Genomic DNA, 17,367 nt, shown 5'->3' on the forward strand with positions numbered 1-17,367 from the left:
GGCCAGTGAAGCAACGTCCTCCACAACTAGACTGAAGAACAAAAGGACAGCAGCTTGTCTGTTCCCCTTCCCCTAATTTCCCAGCGCTGTTCCCATCCCCCAATTCCCCAATTAAAAAAAAAAAATCTTTAAAAAAAATAAAAAATAAAACAGAGCTTCAAAATACATGAAGCTAAAACTAACAAAACCAAAGGGAGAAACAGATAAATGTACAACCATAGCTAGAGATTTTAACAGCCCTCTCTCAGAAATTAATTTTTTAAAGTATATAAAAAAGAATGACATTAAAAAATTGAACAATGGTAGCATCCCTTTTATAAAACAGTCTCAAGAACTATAGAAAAACACATGGAACATTCACCAAAATAGATGATAGGCGGGGCCATGAAATAAGTCTCAATAAATTTCAAAAGAATGAAATGTTCTTAGACCTCAATAGGATAAAACCAGAAATCAGTAACTAGAAAATTTCCAGCTTCCTGGAAGTTAAATAGTACACTATTATAGGGCCCATGAGTCAAAAAAGAAATTACAAGAAAAAATTGGAAAATATTTCAAACTGAAAGATAATGCAAACAATAAGACGTGGGATATACCTCATGTAGCTTAGAAATTTATAGCTTTAAATGAATAATTTGTAAAGAAGGAATGTTTAAAGTCAGCCATCTAAGTTTCCACTTTAAGTTAGGAAAAGAAGAATGAATTAATACTAAGATAAGTAGAAGGGAAGCAATAATAATAAGAAAAATATAAATGAAATACGAAACAAAAGCCTAGAGAAAAATATCAAATACTATATTTCATTTTTAGAATGAAACTAAAAAGATTAATAAATTTGGTAAACCCTCAGCAAAACTGATAATGAAATGGAAAAGAAATTATTAATATCAAGAATGAAACAGGGAGCATTACCAGACCCTACAGAGATTATAAGAATAATAAGGGCCTACCTACTGGGGCAAACTTGAGAATGTAAGATTTTTACAACCTCTTTGAAAACAATTTTGCCACTCCCCACTCCTGGTTTTATTGAGATATAATTGACATGTAACATGTATTTAAGGCATACAACATAATGATTTGATATTTGTATATTGCAAAGTGTATATTGCACAATAAATTTAGTTAACATTTATCACCTCACATAGTCGCAACTTTTTTTTTTCCTGTGATGAAAACTCTTAAGACCTACTCTCAGCAACTTTCAAATACACAATATAATATTGTTAACTATAGTCACCGTGCTGTACATTACATCCCCAGAATTTACTGATAACTGGAAGTTTGTACCTTTTAACCACCTTCACCCAATTCCCGGACCCCCACTTCTGACAACCAGCAATCTCCTGTTTTTTAGATTTTACATGTAAGTGAGATCATGGAATATTTATCTTTTTGTGTCTGGCTTGTTTCACTTAGCACAATACCCTGAAGGTCCATCTATGTTGTTGCAAATTGCAGGATTTCCTTCTTTGTTATGGTTGATTTTATATATATATATATATATATATATATATATATATATATATATATATATATATATATATATATATATATATATATATATATATATATATATATATATATATATATATATATATATATATATATATTTTATTTATCCATTCATCCATCGATGGACACATGTTATTTCCATGTCTTGGCTATTGTACATAATGCTGCAGTGAACAAGGGTGGGTGCAGATATCTTTTGAAGTTAGTGTTTCCTTCAAATATGTACTCAGAAGTGGAATTGCTGGATGATATGATAGTCCTATTTCAAAAATTTTGAGGAACCTCTTTGCCTTAGTGGCTGTACTAATTTACATTCCCACCAACAGTGCCCAAAGGTTTACTTTTCTCCACATGTTGCAAGCATTTGTTATTTGGATTTGTTATCTGGACTTTTTGATGATAGCCATTCTAATAGGCCTGGGGTGATATCTCATTGTGGTTTTGATTTGCATTTCCTTAATAATTAGTGATATTGAGCAATTTTTCATGTACCTATTGGCCATTCATATATCTTTGGAAAAATGTTCAGATCCTTTGTCCGTTTTAAACTGGATTTTTTCTTTCTGTTTTTTTTTTTTTGCAATTGAGTTGTATGAATTCTTTAGATATTTTGAATATTAACCCCTTATCTGATGTATGGTTTGCAAATATTTTTTTCCATTCTGTAGTTTGCCTTTTCATTTTCTTGATGGTTTCTTTTGCTGTGCAGAAGCTTTTTAGTTTCATATAGTGCTATTTATTTTTTATTTAGTTGATTGTGCTTTTGGTATCAAACCCAAAAAACCATCTCCATGACCCATCAAAGATCTTACCCTTTATGTTTTCTTCTAGGAGTTTTATGATTTTTAGTCTTATATTTAAGTCTTTAATCAATTTTCAGCCCATTTTTGTGAGTGGTATAAGGTAAGGATCTAGTTTTATTTAAAATGTGGTTGTTCGGTTTTCCCAGCACCATTTATTGTAGAGACTGTCTTCTCCATTGAGTATTCTTGGCTCCCTTGTGATTTATTAGTTGACTGTATATGTTTGAGTGTTTTTCTGAGCTCTTGATTCTGTTCCATTGGCCTATGTGCCTGTTTTTATGTCAGTACCACACTATTTTGATTACTGTAGCCTTATAATATAGCTTGAATGCAGGAAGTGTGATGCCTCCTGCTTTATTCTTCTCTCTTAGGATTGCTTTGGCTATTCAGAATCGTTTGTGGTTTCATATACATTTTAAGATTGTGTTTACTATTTCTGTAAAAAATGCCATTGTTTAAAGTTATACATCTTATTATTCCTCTTTAAATTGGTAACTCTTTATTTTTCTATCAACATTGACAATCCATCTTTTTTACCTGCCTCTCATACCTTGAACTGTCAGGGATTTTTGGCATACTTCATTGCCCCTCATTGTCTACCCATTGAATTTCCTTTCTGAAAAGCATGTGTAATTGTAGTTTCAGATTTTTATTACTGTAAAACCATGATTCCTCTACTTTTAGAGAAATGGTTTCTGAAGTTGTATTATGCTTCAAAACCATTAGAATAAAAATTTCATGATTTTACCCATTTGTTTACTTTTCCTTATTTCCTGAATTCCATGATAACTTTTTTTTTTAAGTGACGTACGTAGTCTAGTAATTCCTTAGGAATGGGTTCCATGAAAAGTGAACTCTCAGAATCTTTGTAATTGGCAAAAATGTAAATTTTGCCTTCAAAATAATATGATGGTTTGGTTCTGTATTAGAATTCTGTTTAAAATTATTTCACTACAGAGATAATATTGCTGTATAGATTTCCTGCATATGTGTAGTCAGAGGTTAGTCTACTTAAATATTTTTGCAGCTAACCTGTCTTGAGCTTTTCCCTTCCTCCCTCCCTTTTTCTCTCTCTCCCTCTTTCCCTCCCTTCCTTCCTTCCTCCTTTTTCTTTTTTCCTTTATTTCTTCTTAGACACCAAAGTAACTTTACCCTTGTCAAAAATTTCAATTAGCTATATATGATAAGCCTTTCCCTGACAACTGCTAGACTTTCAGTGGACTCATATCTATTTTCCTTGTCTCTTCACCTTTTTCTCATAATTCATTACTTTTTTATTCTGCACTGTATTCCAGAAGAATCCCTCAGCTGCTTGCATTTCTAGGCTACCAGTTTCATCTTCACTTGCTTCCATTATGCAGTTCAACTCTTATACTGAAATTTTTTGTGTGGAGTTGGGGAATGGCAATTGTTTCTATCGTCCAACCAGTCTGATCACTTTTTTTTTTTTAAGATTTTTTTTTTATTGGGGAATTGGGGAATGGGGAACAGACAAGTTGCTGTCGTCCTGTTCCTCAGTCTAGTTGTGGAGGACGTCGCCCCACCGGCCCAAGCTGGCACCATCATTGTGCTCTTCCCAGCGAGAGAGATCAGTTGCCGACTTCTGGACAGCCGCTCACGCTGGCTGCTGGCTACTCACTGTAGCCCATGGCAACCCACTGCAGCAGGGGCTGCAGCCTAGTCCCTGGCAACTCACGGCAGCCCAGCTCCAGGTTGAGCTGTTGTTCAGCATCTTAGCTGTGGAGGGCAGTGTCACTGGCCCTCATATGTGGGATCCGAACCGGGGCCCTCTGGCATCCCAAGCCAGCTCTTAACCATCGCGCCACTCGGCCGGCCCCTGATCACTTTTTAATACCAACTTTTGTTGTTGTGATATCCCCTCATCTTCTCTGAGGATACTAATGATTATTTTGCAGTTTCCTCTGGTCTTTGTACATTCTGTTTCCTCAAGTGTTAGTTCTTTTTCATGTTCACTTTCCTCAGGAACTTGGTGGCTCTTGGACATATGTTTATATTTACAAGGAGAGATTTCTATTTCAGTGCTTTTAGGTGAAAGGTATTTCTTCAGCAAGTTGAGAATTCTTGTTTTCTGAGGAGTAAATATGAATTCTCAAGGTTGTGTGAAAAAGACAAGGAGGATGTGCATGAAGGTAGGTTTTTCTTACTGTAAGTGGTTATCTTGTGGATGGAGGGCTCCCATCCTTATCAGCTGAAATATATGTACGACATTGCCCCATTTCTATGCTCCAGTACTTTTAGCCCTGAGAATCTTTTATGCCAGAACTCATAATTGCTTTAGAGGAATATACTTTCAGCATATTAAAAACCAAAAATACAAAAAAACCACAAGGTTTTTTTCATAGTCACCTAGTCAGTAATCACAGAAACATGAACTTTGAAGCCTGGAAGGGCTATTAAGTTTTGAAGGAATGGAGTTCTAAATCAGTAACTTTCCTCTGGGGTGGAGAGATGTATTTATTAGTTTCCTATTGCTGCTGTAACAAATTACCAAAAACTTCCTGGGTTGAAACAACCCAGATTTATTCTCTTATAGTTCTGGAGGTCAGCCATGCTAAAATCAAAGTGTCGACTGGGCCATGTTCCTTCTGGAGGCCCTGGGTAGAATCCATTTCCTTGTTTTTTTCTGGTTTCTAGAGGCTACACTTATTGGCTCATGCCCCTTTCCTCCATCTTCAGAGACAAGAGTGCAGTATCTTCAGATGTCTCTCTCTCTGACCTTTGCTTTTGTCATTACACCTCCTTCTCTGAATATGACCCCCCTTCCCTTCTCTTATAAGGACCCTTGGGATTACGTTGAACCCACTCAGATAAGCTAGGATTATCTCTCTACCTCAAGATCCTTAACTAAGTCAATTCTGCAAATGTAAGGTGACGTATTCTCTGGTTCTGAGAATTAAAATGTGGGCACCTTTGCGGGGGGTCATTATTTTGCCTCCCTTAGGGGGCTGAGGTTTCTGTCTGAGCTGGTGAGGCACAGCAGTGCTTGGTTTCAGGAGCAGGTAAGGAGGAGGCATCTTAGGTTTGGGGTAGATTTTCTAATTATGCCTCTGCTCTTTCCCTGTTGGTCTCCCCACTTCCTCCACCTCCACACTCCCACCTATCCCTCCTGAGCCCATTTGTCCCTTTCCTTGCTCCTTGCTGCTCTTCAACACCAATATCTCAGTCATCCTACAGGGATGCAGAAGCCATACCACCCAATTAACACAATTCAAAGGATAAATGTCAACATTTATACAAAGTATTGTCAGACAGAATATAAAATGCAGGTAGGCTTCTTTATGGATTCTGTAAGAGCCTGTAAAAATCCAATTTATGTACCAGAAATGACTACATATGTTATACAATCGAAATACCTCTACTGAATCCTGAAATGTATATGTGTTGGGCCTGCATTTAATCTAGGGTCGTCTCTTTAGATTATGATGTGAAATGCACTTTTGAGGTCTTTGATGAGAACCACATGGCAGAGCTTTGCCACTTAGCTGTAGAATGGGGTGGGCCCGCTGCCTGCACAATGCGTCCTGTGTAGCTTTCGTGTTTGATGGATGGCCTGCTTGTCTGTGTATATAACAGATGCATCTTTCTGAAACAATAAAATCTGATGATAGAGCCCATATTTAATAGATTTAACTGGAGCTGTTGATAGAATTAAACCCTTATTAGTAAAGGATGCTATCCATTCTCTACATTGAAAGCAGAGGTTTTTTTTGTTTTTATTGTGGATCTGGCTAATGTTCTTTCCACAGCACAGTGCTTCCACGAAAGGGCACACAAGCAAAAGAACAAATACAGAATGGAGCAAATATATGCATATGACTGTAGCATCGTCCCAGGATGGCCTAGTTTCAGCATATAGCAACTGGTTCCTTTTTTCTACTTCGTTTTCTTTATTTACATTACATAAACACCCAGAGTCACCTTATCATTGGCACCATACCTTGATATTTTAGTTGCTTTTTTTCTTTGGGTCAAAATGAGACTAGGTCCAGGATGCTTTTTTGAGTCTGTACAGTTTGAAAGTTTTTAGTCTGAGTCATGTATGGAGTCCTAAAATCAAAATTGGTCTCTCTTAAAATGATAAAGGTCCACTTGGCTCCCTGAGAGCTGTTGCTATGCTGGTTACAGGTGGGCTTTGTGTCTAGTCTCTCAAAATGCAGAAAAGTAAGAAAAACCAACGTCTAGTGTTCATGTAGCTCTCATATTGCTAAGGAATAAAGTCCTTCCAAATTTCAAAAGGAAGTAAATGCCCTAGCAGAATTTACTTGCTTTTTTTTTTTTTTAAATAAAAAACATTTCCCCCAAGATTCACTGAGCTTCATCCAGTTTTGGCAACTTCTATTTCTGCATGATTTAGTGAGATTTGACTTTTTTTGTTGTTGTTGAAGACCTATTTCTAAAAGAGAATTATTGCTTGGGTGCAAAATTTAAGAACAAAATAAGAAGACAGCTTTCCAGAGCAATGCCACCATATTTTTCAGCTCTACATCCGAGAAAAACAAGATTGTCATATAAGAAATGCAAGTAAGGGATTTTCTCTGGAAAGCAATAACAATAAAAAAATCCCTTAAACTGCAAAAAAATTAAATAGATTATAATCAAGGAAATATTTAAACCAAAATCCAGCTGTTAATCTAAATGCTGATGTTTTCATCCTGTTTATAATAGCTTTGGATTGAAAAGACTCAAAGAGAATGCCTCAGAGTAAAATAAAAACTTATTAATTGTATCATTTTCGCCTATATTCTCTTGAGCAAAGGTGCATTCTGGTTGGCCCTATAATTGTCATACTAATTAAGTAAATGGAACAGAAGAGGCTCTATTTAAACAGACAGTTATAGCTGAGTTAATGTCACCCTAGAACATTTTATAAGCTCAAATATTTGTTGCAAGAATTGATTGGAAAGTACTAGGATGAAATTTAATGACATTTATTTTAAAATAAACAGGTGAAATTTATACTTAAATTACACAAACAAAGTCATTTTAGGAAAATTAGAAAATGTAGATAACCAAGGAATATAAACATTACTGATTCCAATTCTTGACCCCCAAACCACTCTCTAAAGAAAGACTAAAGACATAAGATTTGGGGGGTAAAATAAGAGAAGTCTTGAATTTGGGAAAATGTCAACTACCTTGTACAAATGTCATGGAACTCTTGCTGCATACATTACAGTTTTCATCAAGTGAAGAAAGATATGGAGAGTCACAGGTCTTTTTTTTCTGAGATAGCAGTGCAGTATTTTGGGAGGAAGAAAGGGCATTCAGGTGGGTTGCGGGTGGGGAACAACACCAAGGGCTCGGTCTCGAAGCATTGGTGGAGCGTCGGAGCGGCTGGCACCCCAGTCCCATCCCGTCGTCATGCTGCAGATCAAGGAGAAGTTAGAGTCTATAAATAGTGGGGATGGAAGGAAAAGCAAGTGGCTCTTCCCACTATGTCCCTGTCATCTGGTGGCTTCTTCAAAAAGTGTGGGCTCACCTGGGAGTTCCCTAATCTTTAGGTGCTGAGCTCTTCAGATAAAAAATAGACCAGGGAAGAAACTGGGTCAGATTTACTTGGGGTTATTTCCACAGCTTTGGACCAATAGTAGCAAAGGCAAGAGTAGAAGGAAAGCTACAAATATCCTCACCAAGCAGAAAGCTGATGCTCACTACTTTTTTTAATCATTAAAGTGCTGGTTAACATTGCTGCAGAGAAGCAAATTGAAATGCCAGCCCCGTGTCCTTAGTAGTCCTTTATACAGCACAGGATACTATACTGCCACCAGGAACATGGTTACAAGATACCAAACAAATGAAAAACAATAACATTAAAAACAAAAAAAGTTGCTAAAGGCAAAGTTCCTGAGCTGTTTGGCCCACGATACCCATGTTCCTCCTGTAGACTTCCTACTGCTGACTGGTCCCAGGCTAACAACATCAGTCTTCATTTTTCTGCTGTTTTTAAAATATAAATATTTTATTTTTGAACATGGAATACATATACATGTTAAAAAACAACAAGGTACAAAGATCATTTTAAACATCAGAAATAATCCTTTCTCTTTATTTTTTTGTTTTTTAAAAATATTTTTATGAAAAATATAGCTAACATACACTATTATATCAGTTTCAGGTGTACACCATAGCTGTTCAATATTTATATACTTAAAGAAGTGATCACCACAAGCTCAGCAACCATCTGACACCATACCACGCTATCACAATGTTATTGACTATATTTCCCATGCTGTATGTTACATCCCCATGACTTGTTTGTTTTATACCTAGAGATTTGAACCTCTTATTCCCCTTCACCTTTCCCCCCAATTTTTAATTTTTCAATTACAGTTAACACTCAGTATTATATTAATTTCAGGTGTACAGCATAGTGGTTAGACACTTGTATAATTTAGTATCACTTCTTTATTATTTTTTAACTACAAAAATTAGTATGTGCTTCTTGTAACATGTAGAGGAGTCAAAGTAAAAAGTGAAAGCGGAGCTGTATTAGTTTCCTATTGCTGTTGTAACAAATTACCACACATTTAGTGGCTTAAAACAACACAGATTTATTCTTTTACAGTTTTGGATGACAGAAGTCTAAAATAGGTTAGTCTCCCAATCTCAAGATCCCCAGGGATTCTGATTGAGTTGGTCTGGGCTGTTGACTTGGGCATCAGCAGTTTCAGAGCTTGCCAAGTTATTCACGTGCAAAATCCCTGACCTGACCTGAAGGTGTTGCATGGTGGCAAAGGAGGATGACTAATTTTAGTTTTATGATGCCTGCGACTTTCCACCCTAAGGCTCATCCCCGCTCACTCCTTACCCTCAAAACTTGTGATGATAGATCCAGAGTGTGGGCTTCTGCAAGTTTCTGAGCCTTTTTGTAACATCCATTATAAGACACCCCTGGGGGAATATGATTTCATCAGCCAAAATCATAATTTATGCAGTGCAGTGATTTCAAATGAAAAACAATAAGCCAGAGATCCCTGGAAGAATTAGAACCAAATGGCCCAAGATATTTAAATGAACTTATATTAAAAGACATAACTGGACAATATAAGCATATGAAACAGAAACACAAAAACATAAAATCTAGTATTAATATTAAGTATGAAAAAGAAAATAATTGAAATAAGAAACATAATAGAAGGTATAAATAGTACAATGGATATAACTGGAGAACGAACAGGTGAGTTAGAACACATTGAGAAACGCTCCCAAGAAGAAAACAGGAGAGGAAAAGAAAGAAAATAGAAAAGAAATAGAAAATAGAAAAGTTAAGATATATGGAAGATAGAAGTAGATGTGCCAACTTCTACAGATAAATGATTCTAGAAGGAGAGAAAAATAATAATGAAAATGTTTGTAGAAACAATTTAGAACTTTTCCCAGAATTAAAGAAATATGAAAAACTTCAGATTACAAAATATCCTAAAATATCAAACAGAGAGGAAAGAAAAAGCCTAGACATAATACAGTATAATTTAAGAACACCAAAACCAAATGCAATTTTGATATCTCACAAAGAAAAACAGATGACCTTCAAACAAATAACAGTATTGTTTTTGTGCGTCTGTTTCATATGCTAATATTAGTAATATTAGATGCAAAGAGACACTGAGTAATGTTTCACTGCACTTAAGGACAAAATTTTGAATTCAGAATTTTATATCCTGCTAAATTTCCAGTTACGTGTCAGAGCTTAATGAAACAGTCTCAGACAAACAAAGCCTCAGTAGGATCATTATACAAATATCCAGAGTTTTAGAGAAAGTACTCAAATATGAAGAGGAACAAATCTAGGAGATGCTACAAATAAACATGGAAAGTTAGAATGATCAAATAATTGTAAAAATGAACACTGCACAGTAAAACAAAATTAAAAAGTATAAGCAAATATAGTATATACATAATATCCCAGGATTTCAATTCTAAGAGATCACAATATCAAAATGACCACATTTGAAGGTCGAGAAAGGGACGTGAAAGTGTGTTAAAGCTCTAACCTTATAAGGGGGTGTTGTGGGTTGAATTGTGCCCCCTCACCACCAAAGATATGTTCAAGTCCTAATGCCCAGTACCTGTGAATGTGACCTTATTTGGAAATAGGCTCTTTGTAGATGTAATCAGGTTCAGATGAAGTCCTACTAGATTAGGGTGGGACCTAAACCCAATGACTGGTGTCCTCATAAGAAAAGGAAGATTTGGGTGCAGAGATCTAGACATACAGGGAAGAGGCCATATGAAAATGAGGCAGAGATAGGAGTGGTGCAGCTGTAGTTCCAAGGAACTCCATTGCCAACCACCACCAAAGCCAGAAGAGGCATGGAACAGGTTCTCCCTCACAGCCTCCAGAGGGACCGTGGCCCTGCCAACACTTAGGTTTCAGACTTCTAGCCTCCAGAACTGTGAAACTGTGTTTTTCTGTTGTTTTAAGCCATACAGTTTGTGGTACTTTGTTATAACAGCCCTAGGAAAATAATACAGAGGAAGATACAGATATCAAGTTTTTAAAATATAAATGAAAAAGAATATAGAAAAACCAAGAAAATAGAATGTAAAAAGATGATTAAAACAAGGCCAAATATATCCATAATCATGATCAATATAAATGAACCAAACTTGTCAGTGCAAAAATAGAGATTAATGAATGGATTTTTAAAAATCCAGTTCTGTGCTGATTTATAAGACAACCTAAATGCATAAAGCTATATAGAAGTAGAAAGTAAGATGAAGTAAAATATGTTAGGTAAATGCTAATTAAAAGAAAGCTGGCATTGCTTATTAATTAACATTAAATTAAGGGCCAGCTGAGTGGCTCAGTTGGTTAAGAGCTCGCTCAAGAGTTTGAGCTCTGAGCAACAGCAGTTCGAGTCCCAGCCCGAGCTGAGCAGCCGCTGAGCTGCCAACAGGTAGCAGGATGGCTCAGCTAAAAAAACCCCACATTAAATGGATATAAAACATTAATATAAAATATATACTTTAAAATAAAAAGCATCATTAGGGATATAGAGGTTTATTATATAATAGTAAATGTTCAATTCACCAAGAAGTTATAAAAATTATTTTAAAATTCTAAACATGTACACCTAATAAATTAACTTGAATATATAAAAATTGATAAAATTACAGGAAGAAACTGACAAATCCAATGTCATAGTAGGGAATTTAGCAAATATCTAATTTTGATATGTTAAAAAAATAATAATCAGTCAAAAATACAGGTTTGAATGAGGCAATTAAGAAGCTTGATTGAATGGACATGTTTAACAGTTACAAAAATTCATCATTTTCTAAGTCCTAAAGCAAATCTCAACAAATTTTAAAGAATAGGTACTATCCTGACCAAAATATATTAGAATTTAATAACAAAAATAAGGTATTAAGTTTTTCCATTATTGGAGAGTTAAACAATCTACACTTCTAAAAAACTCGTGGCTTAAATATGTAATCATGAATAAAATTTGAAAGTACTTAAAAATAAATGACATGCTTTTCAATTACATGAACATTTTTTAAATGACCCATGTATTGTGGTTGTCTGAGCACAATGAATTAAGCTGAACACAATGAACAATAAAGTAACTAGAAAAATATTAATGTAATTGGAATTTTAAAATTATACTTCTGAGTGGCCCATGGGTCAAAAAAAAAGTCATAATGAAAATTAGAAAATGTTTTAAACAATAAAGAACTACTTTGTATTAAAACATATGGTATATTAGCTTTACTACATTAAGACATATATTGAGGAAAAACTTATAGCCATTAATGCATAAATTGAAAAATAAATGCTGAAAATTAAAGTCAGGCAAAATGAACAATGAAAAATAACCAAAGAAAGTAGAAAGAAGGGAAATAATATTTTACAGCAGTGAAAATTACTACGGTTATAGATAACGTTATGACTAATGATTGAATAATGTCAGCAGAAAAAGACTACGTTTAGCATGATACCCTTTTAAAAATATATTTAGTAAATGTTAGTAAATGGTTTATATGGTAAGAACACATAACAAAATTTACCATCTTAACCATTTTTAATTGTACAGTTCAGTAGTTATATGTATTCACATTGTTGTCAAACAGATCGCCAGAACTTTTTCATCTTGCAGATCTGAAAATCTATACCCACTAACTCCCTTTGTCCCCTCCCCACAGTCACTGGTAATCACCCTTCTACTTTCTGTTTCTATGCATTTGACTACCTTAGATACCTCTTGTAAGTGGAACCATACAGTGTGTCTCTTTTTGTGACTGGTTTATTTCACCTAACATAATGTCCTCAAGGTTCATCCATGTTGTAATATGTGTTTAAATTTCCTTCTCTCTCAAGGCTGAATAACATCCCACTGTGTGTATACATCACATGTTGTGTATCCCTTCACCTGTCGATGGACACTTGGGTTGCTTCCACTTCTTGGCTATTGTGAGTAGTGCTGCTATGCACATGATACCCTGTTTTTAGAAAAGTTCAAAGGACATCTAGGACTAAACTTTTTAAAGTCATGTTACATAAAATATTCTAAGATATCAAGAGAATGCTAAATAGAAAATTCAGAGTGCGTGTTAATTTGAGGCAGGGTTTGAAGGCCAAGGAATGAAATGGTGACCAGAGTTACAGTTGTTCATTTGGCCAGGCTCTTGTGATTGTTCATAATATTGTGATCAAAACGTTAATAAATAAGACTATGTATGAACTAATAATGATAGTGTGTTGTAAATCGGAGATTTCTTAAGTTGTGTTCCCTTGAGGTTCATTAGAAAAACAATTGTGGGTGACTCTCTGCTGTGATGTGCTTTGTATGCATGTGCTCATAATTTGTTCAATTTATTTTTTAATTCATAAAATTCAGAGTAAATTGCTTTCTGTTGCCTTTTAAATGGTTTTAGTATAATTGTCATACAATAAACTGCAAGTATGAAAAGTAAACAATTTGATCAGTTTTGACATATTTATATACCCGTGAAATCATCACACAGTCAAGATAATGAACATAACCCAATTCCCAAAAGTTTTCCTCTGCCCCATTGTAACCCTGCCTTCTGACTCTACCCATCACCCTAAGCAACCACTGATCTGCTTTCTGTCCCAATGAATTAGATTGCATTGTCTAGAGATGTATACAAATGGAATCATACTATGTACTTTTGTTGTCTGGCTTCTTTCATTCAGAATAATTATTTTGAAATTCCTTCATGTTGTTGCATGTATCAATAGGCCATTCCTTTTTTATTGGCAGATAGTAAGTATTCCATTGTATGGAGATATCACAATTTTTTTTTACCAGCTCACCTTTTTAAGTTTAGCCATTTTAGTAGGTAAGTAATGGTATCCCTGTTAACTATTGAGGATAAGCATCTTTTCATGTCTATAGTTGCCATCTACCTATCTTCTTCGGTGATGTGTCTGTTGAAATCTTTTTTGAGATTTTTTTTTATTTTGAGATGTTTAGAAATTATCGTTTGGATGTCTTTATACACTCTAGGTATAAGTCCTTTATCAAATAGATGATTTGCAAACATTTTCTCCTAGTCTGTAGCATGTCATCTTATGTTCTTAAAGGTATTTTTGAAGAGCAGAAGTTTTCAGTTTTGATGAAGCTCAATTTATCAATTTGTATTTGTGTGGACTGTGCTTTTGGTACCATGTTTAAGAAACCTTAGCCTAACAACCTAAGGCCGCATACATTTCCTTTTATGTTTGTTTTTTTTCTAAAAGTTTTATAATTTTAGGCTTTACATTTAGGTCTCTGGTCCATTTTGAATTCATTTTTGTATGTTGTGCAAGATATGGGACAAATTTGATTATTATTATTTTTTTGCACGGGGATAGTCAGTAATTCTAGCACAATTGTTGAAAAAATCATTCTTTACCATTAAGGTTATTTTCATATTATTTCACTTAGACCTAGTTTGAGACTATGGACTATGGAATGATATAACGCTTAGTGTTGCATGTACATGTGGTAAAGGGTCAAGGAAAGCGAGAGAAGCAAGGCCCAGAATTCAGGGTAGTAGGAAGGGGTGAGGTCAGGCAGGTATCCGCAGAGGACTGGTAGCATTTCCACCTTGTTACCTGGGTGCTGGACACAATGTGTGGTAAAAAGAAGTCTAAGGTGGTCCTAATTATCTCTGTCCCCTGGTGTTACACCTGTGATTATGTCACTTAATGTTGCAAAAGGGATTTTACAGATGTAATCGAGGTTCATAATCAGTTGATTTCGAGTTCTTCGAAAGGGTGATTTGTCTGGGTGGGCTTAATTTGACCACATGAACTCTCTAACAGCAGGATGTTTTCTTCAGGTTGTGACAGCAAACAAAGTCGGAGAATCAAAGGATTTGATTAGAAGGATTTGACTGACATGCCATTGCTGGCGTGAAGATGGAGGGGGCCACCTGGCAAGAAAAGGAGGATTTAAATCCTCCAACCGCAGTGAACGAAATTCTGCCCATCAGCTTGGAAGCTGATCCTTCCCCAGAGCCTCCACTGAGAACTCGGCCTGGCTCATACCTTGCTTTCAGCCTTGTGATAACCGCAGCGGAGAACCCTGTCCCGCCATGCCAGACTTCCGACATACAGAAATGTGAGCTAACAAACGGGTGTCGTTTTAAGCGGCTAGGTTTGTAGTAATGTGCTATAGAGCAATAGGAAACTAATATACATGGGCATTTACATTGCTGTAGTTGTACCTTTTACGTATGTTATAAACATTCTTTAGTGTAATTTCGTTTGTAATAAACATTTTCGCTTTGTAGAATTTTTAAATTTTTCATTTTATTGAGATATAATTGACATATAACATTGTATAACTTTAAGATGTACCAGGTGTTGATTTGTTACATTTGTTTATTAAAGAGAAAGCCAGCAATTAAGTCTCTTGACTTCAGTGGGCCTTCTGAACAATGGTGTGTGTGTGTGTGTGTGTGTGTGTGTGTGTGTGTGTGTGTGTGAAAAGAATGTGAAGATTTGACCTACACAATAATGAAAATATGTCTTCATGCTAAATAATGGGTTATGGGCCATGCCCAAGGCCTTTTTTATAATAAGCCTTTTATTAGACTGCATAAATACCAAGCAAAGACTATAACATTGGACCAAGAATGCAGACTACTATTTATGGGAACCTGGATTTTGGGAAATGATTGAGTCCTGTTTATTCTACGTAATGATGTTATTGTTGCACTAAACACAGGGGCTGTAAAATGATTGTATATGTTAGTTTAAATGTGTAAATATTTCTGTTATTGCATCCTTATGTACACTGACCGTGAATATTTTATTTTATGGTGTACTTGAATTAAATATATTACAAGCAAAGAAGGCATTTGAACTTGGAGTGAAACTGGCATGGCGGCTAGTATCCTGAACCCATCAAGCATGAAATTGCTACTAATAATACAAGTGACATGGGAGCAAAAACCCTGGAGCCTTAGCAGGGCAATTCCATTAACTCCAAACAACATTTTAACATATTTTAACAGATGTGAGATGAATGGCACCCGATAAATGAAACCTAATGTGAATAATCAACCACAAGATGGCATTTGGATACTAATAAATTTATTTAAAGTTTGAGAAAGTATTATAACTTAAATACATGTCTATACTAACCTCTTCCTATCCCCGGCTACTTTCTCTCATATCACCATGCTCTGAGATTACTAAGTTTATTTTCTCTGTTGTTTAATAGTATAAAAACATCTTATTTATTTTTCAACTTTTGTTTGTTTTTATCTCTTGTGATGGTTAATTTTATGTGTCAACTTGCCTGGGCCACGAGGTGCTCATCTATTTGGTCAGACATTATTCTGGGTGTTTCTGTGGAAGTGTTTTTGGATGAGATTAACATTTAAACTGGCAGACCGAGTAAAGAACATCATTCTCCATAACGTGGGTGGCCCTCATCTAGTCAGTCAAAGGCCTGAATAGAACAAAAGTCTCACCATCCCCCAAGTAAGAGAGAATTCTCCTGCCTGATGGCCTTCAACTTGGAACGTTGGCTCTTCGTGGTTCTACAGCAGCCTGCTGTCTTCAGACTCACACTGGAACGTGGGCTCTGCAGATTTTGGGTTTGCCAACCTCCATAATTGTGTGAGCCAAATCCTTATAATAAATCTATATATGTATGTATGTATGTGTGTATGTATGTATCTATTCTATGGGTTCCGTTTCTCTGGAGAATCCCAACAACTATCGCTCTCAATTTATTGTTGACTAAATCCCCACATAAAGCCAAGGACTTTCTCTTGTTTGCTATTATATCCCCAAGGTCCAAACTCACCTTTAATAATTGTGCCAACAACTGTTGCTGGATGAAAGTATCTTGGTGGGGGAGCAGTGATGCATTTAGATGTTTTGAGGGTGGCACTGAAGGGGTCAAATATGTCAGCTTGTGAAAACAGCATCAACTTGGGTAACTGGTGAAATAGTGTCCCATTGATATGAAAAGTAAAATGGAAGAAATTTTTAAGAGAGTCAAGGCATATTATTACTAAACAGGGAAGTTTATGTAAACTCTGCTGAAAGGAAGGGATCATCTATTCATGAATTTTAAGTATTGTTTATAGATATTTGGAAATTGTATATGTTGACAGAAAATTTTGAGACTCTTATATGGAAGTTTTGGCTAGCGCGGAAGTCTGCAATCATACGTTTGTTGCCCTAGAGATACTCAGGCTTGCCCACGTCATTCAGCTGAAAGCAAACCATAAAGAAATCAGTGTCAGTTATGATTACATACTTTGGTTGCCTCTAGTAGGAAGAGATGGAAGGGATAGAAATCAAGGGATAGAATGAAAGAGAACTTTTAAAAAGTCTTGTTGATGGTTTTCAGAACTCTGACTGTGAGTCAAGGGGATCATGTGTCGTGTTTGTGAGTTGCAAATTCTATTATGAATCACCGTCTTAGTGCATGGTGTTACTAATGATGACAAAGTAAAAAAAAAAAGAGAGAACTATATCCTGCATAACTGATTTATTTAACGCTTTGAATGGAGTGGGGGTACAATCAGGGAACAGCATTATTTTTCTCTCACC

At 35.6% G+C, this 17,367-nt stretch overlaps 1 protein-coding gene across 1 annotated transcript in view; it reads left to right on the top strand.

Annotated features, from left to right (window-relative positions):
• Positions 1 to 16,402, top strand: part of RAB18 (RAB18, member RAS oncogene family) — a 68,963-nt gene extending 52,561 nt beyond the window's left edge. The window contains exon 8 of the mRNA XM_019654403.1: positions 14,634 to 16,402. Coding sequence (XP_019509948.1) covers positions 14,634 to 14,677 — 44 coding nt within the window. The 3' untranslated portion in view covers positions 14,678 to 16,402. The remainder of the gene's footprint in view (positions 1 to 14,633) is intronic.
• The last annotated feature ends 965 nt before the right edge of the window (positions 16,403 to 17,367 follow it).

Source organism: Hipposideros armiger, unplaced genomic scaffold (assembly GCF_001890085.2).
Source record: "Hipposideros armiger isolate ML-2016 unplaced genomic scaffold, ASM189008v1 scaffold_221, whole genome shotgun sequence".
Lineage (NCBI taxonomy): Eukaryota > Metazoa > Chordata > Mammalia > Chiroptera > Hipposideridae > Hipposideros > Hipposideros armiger.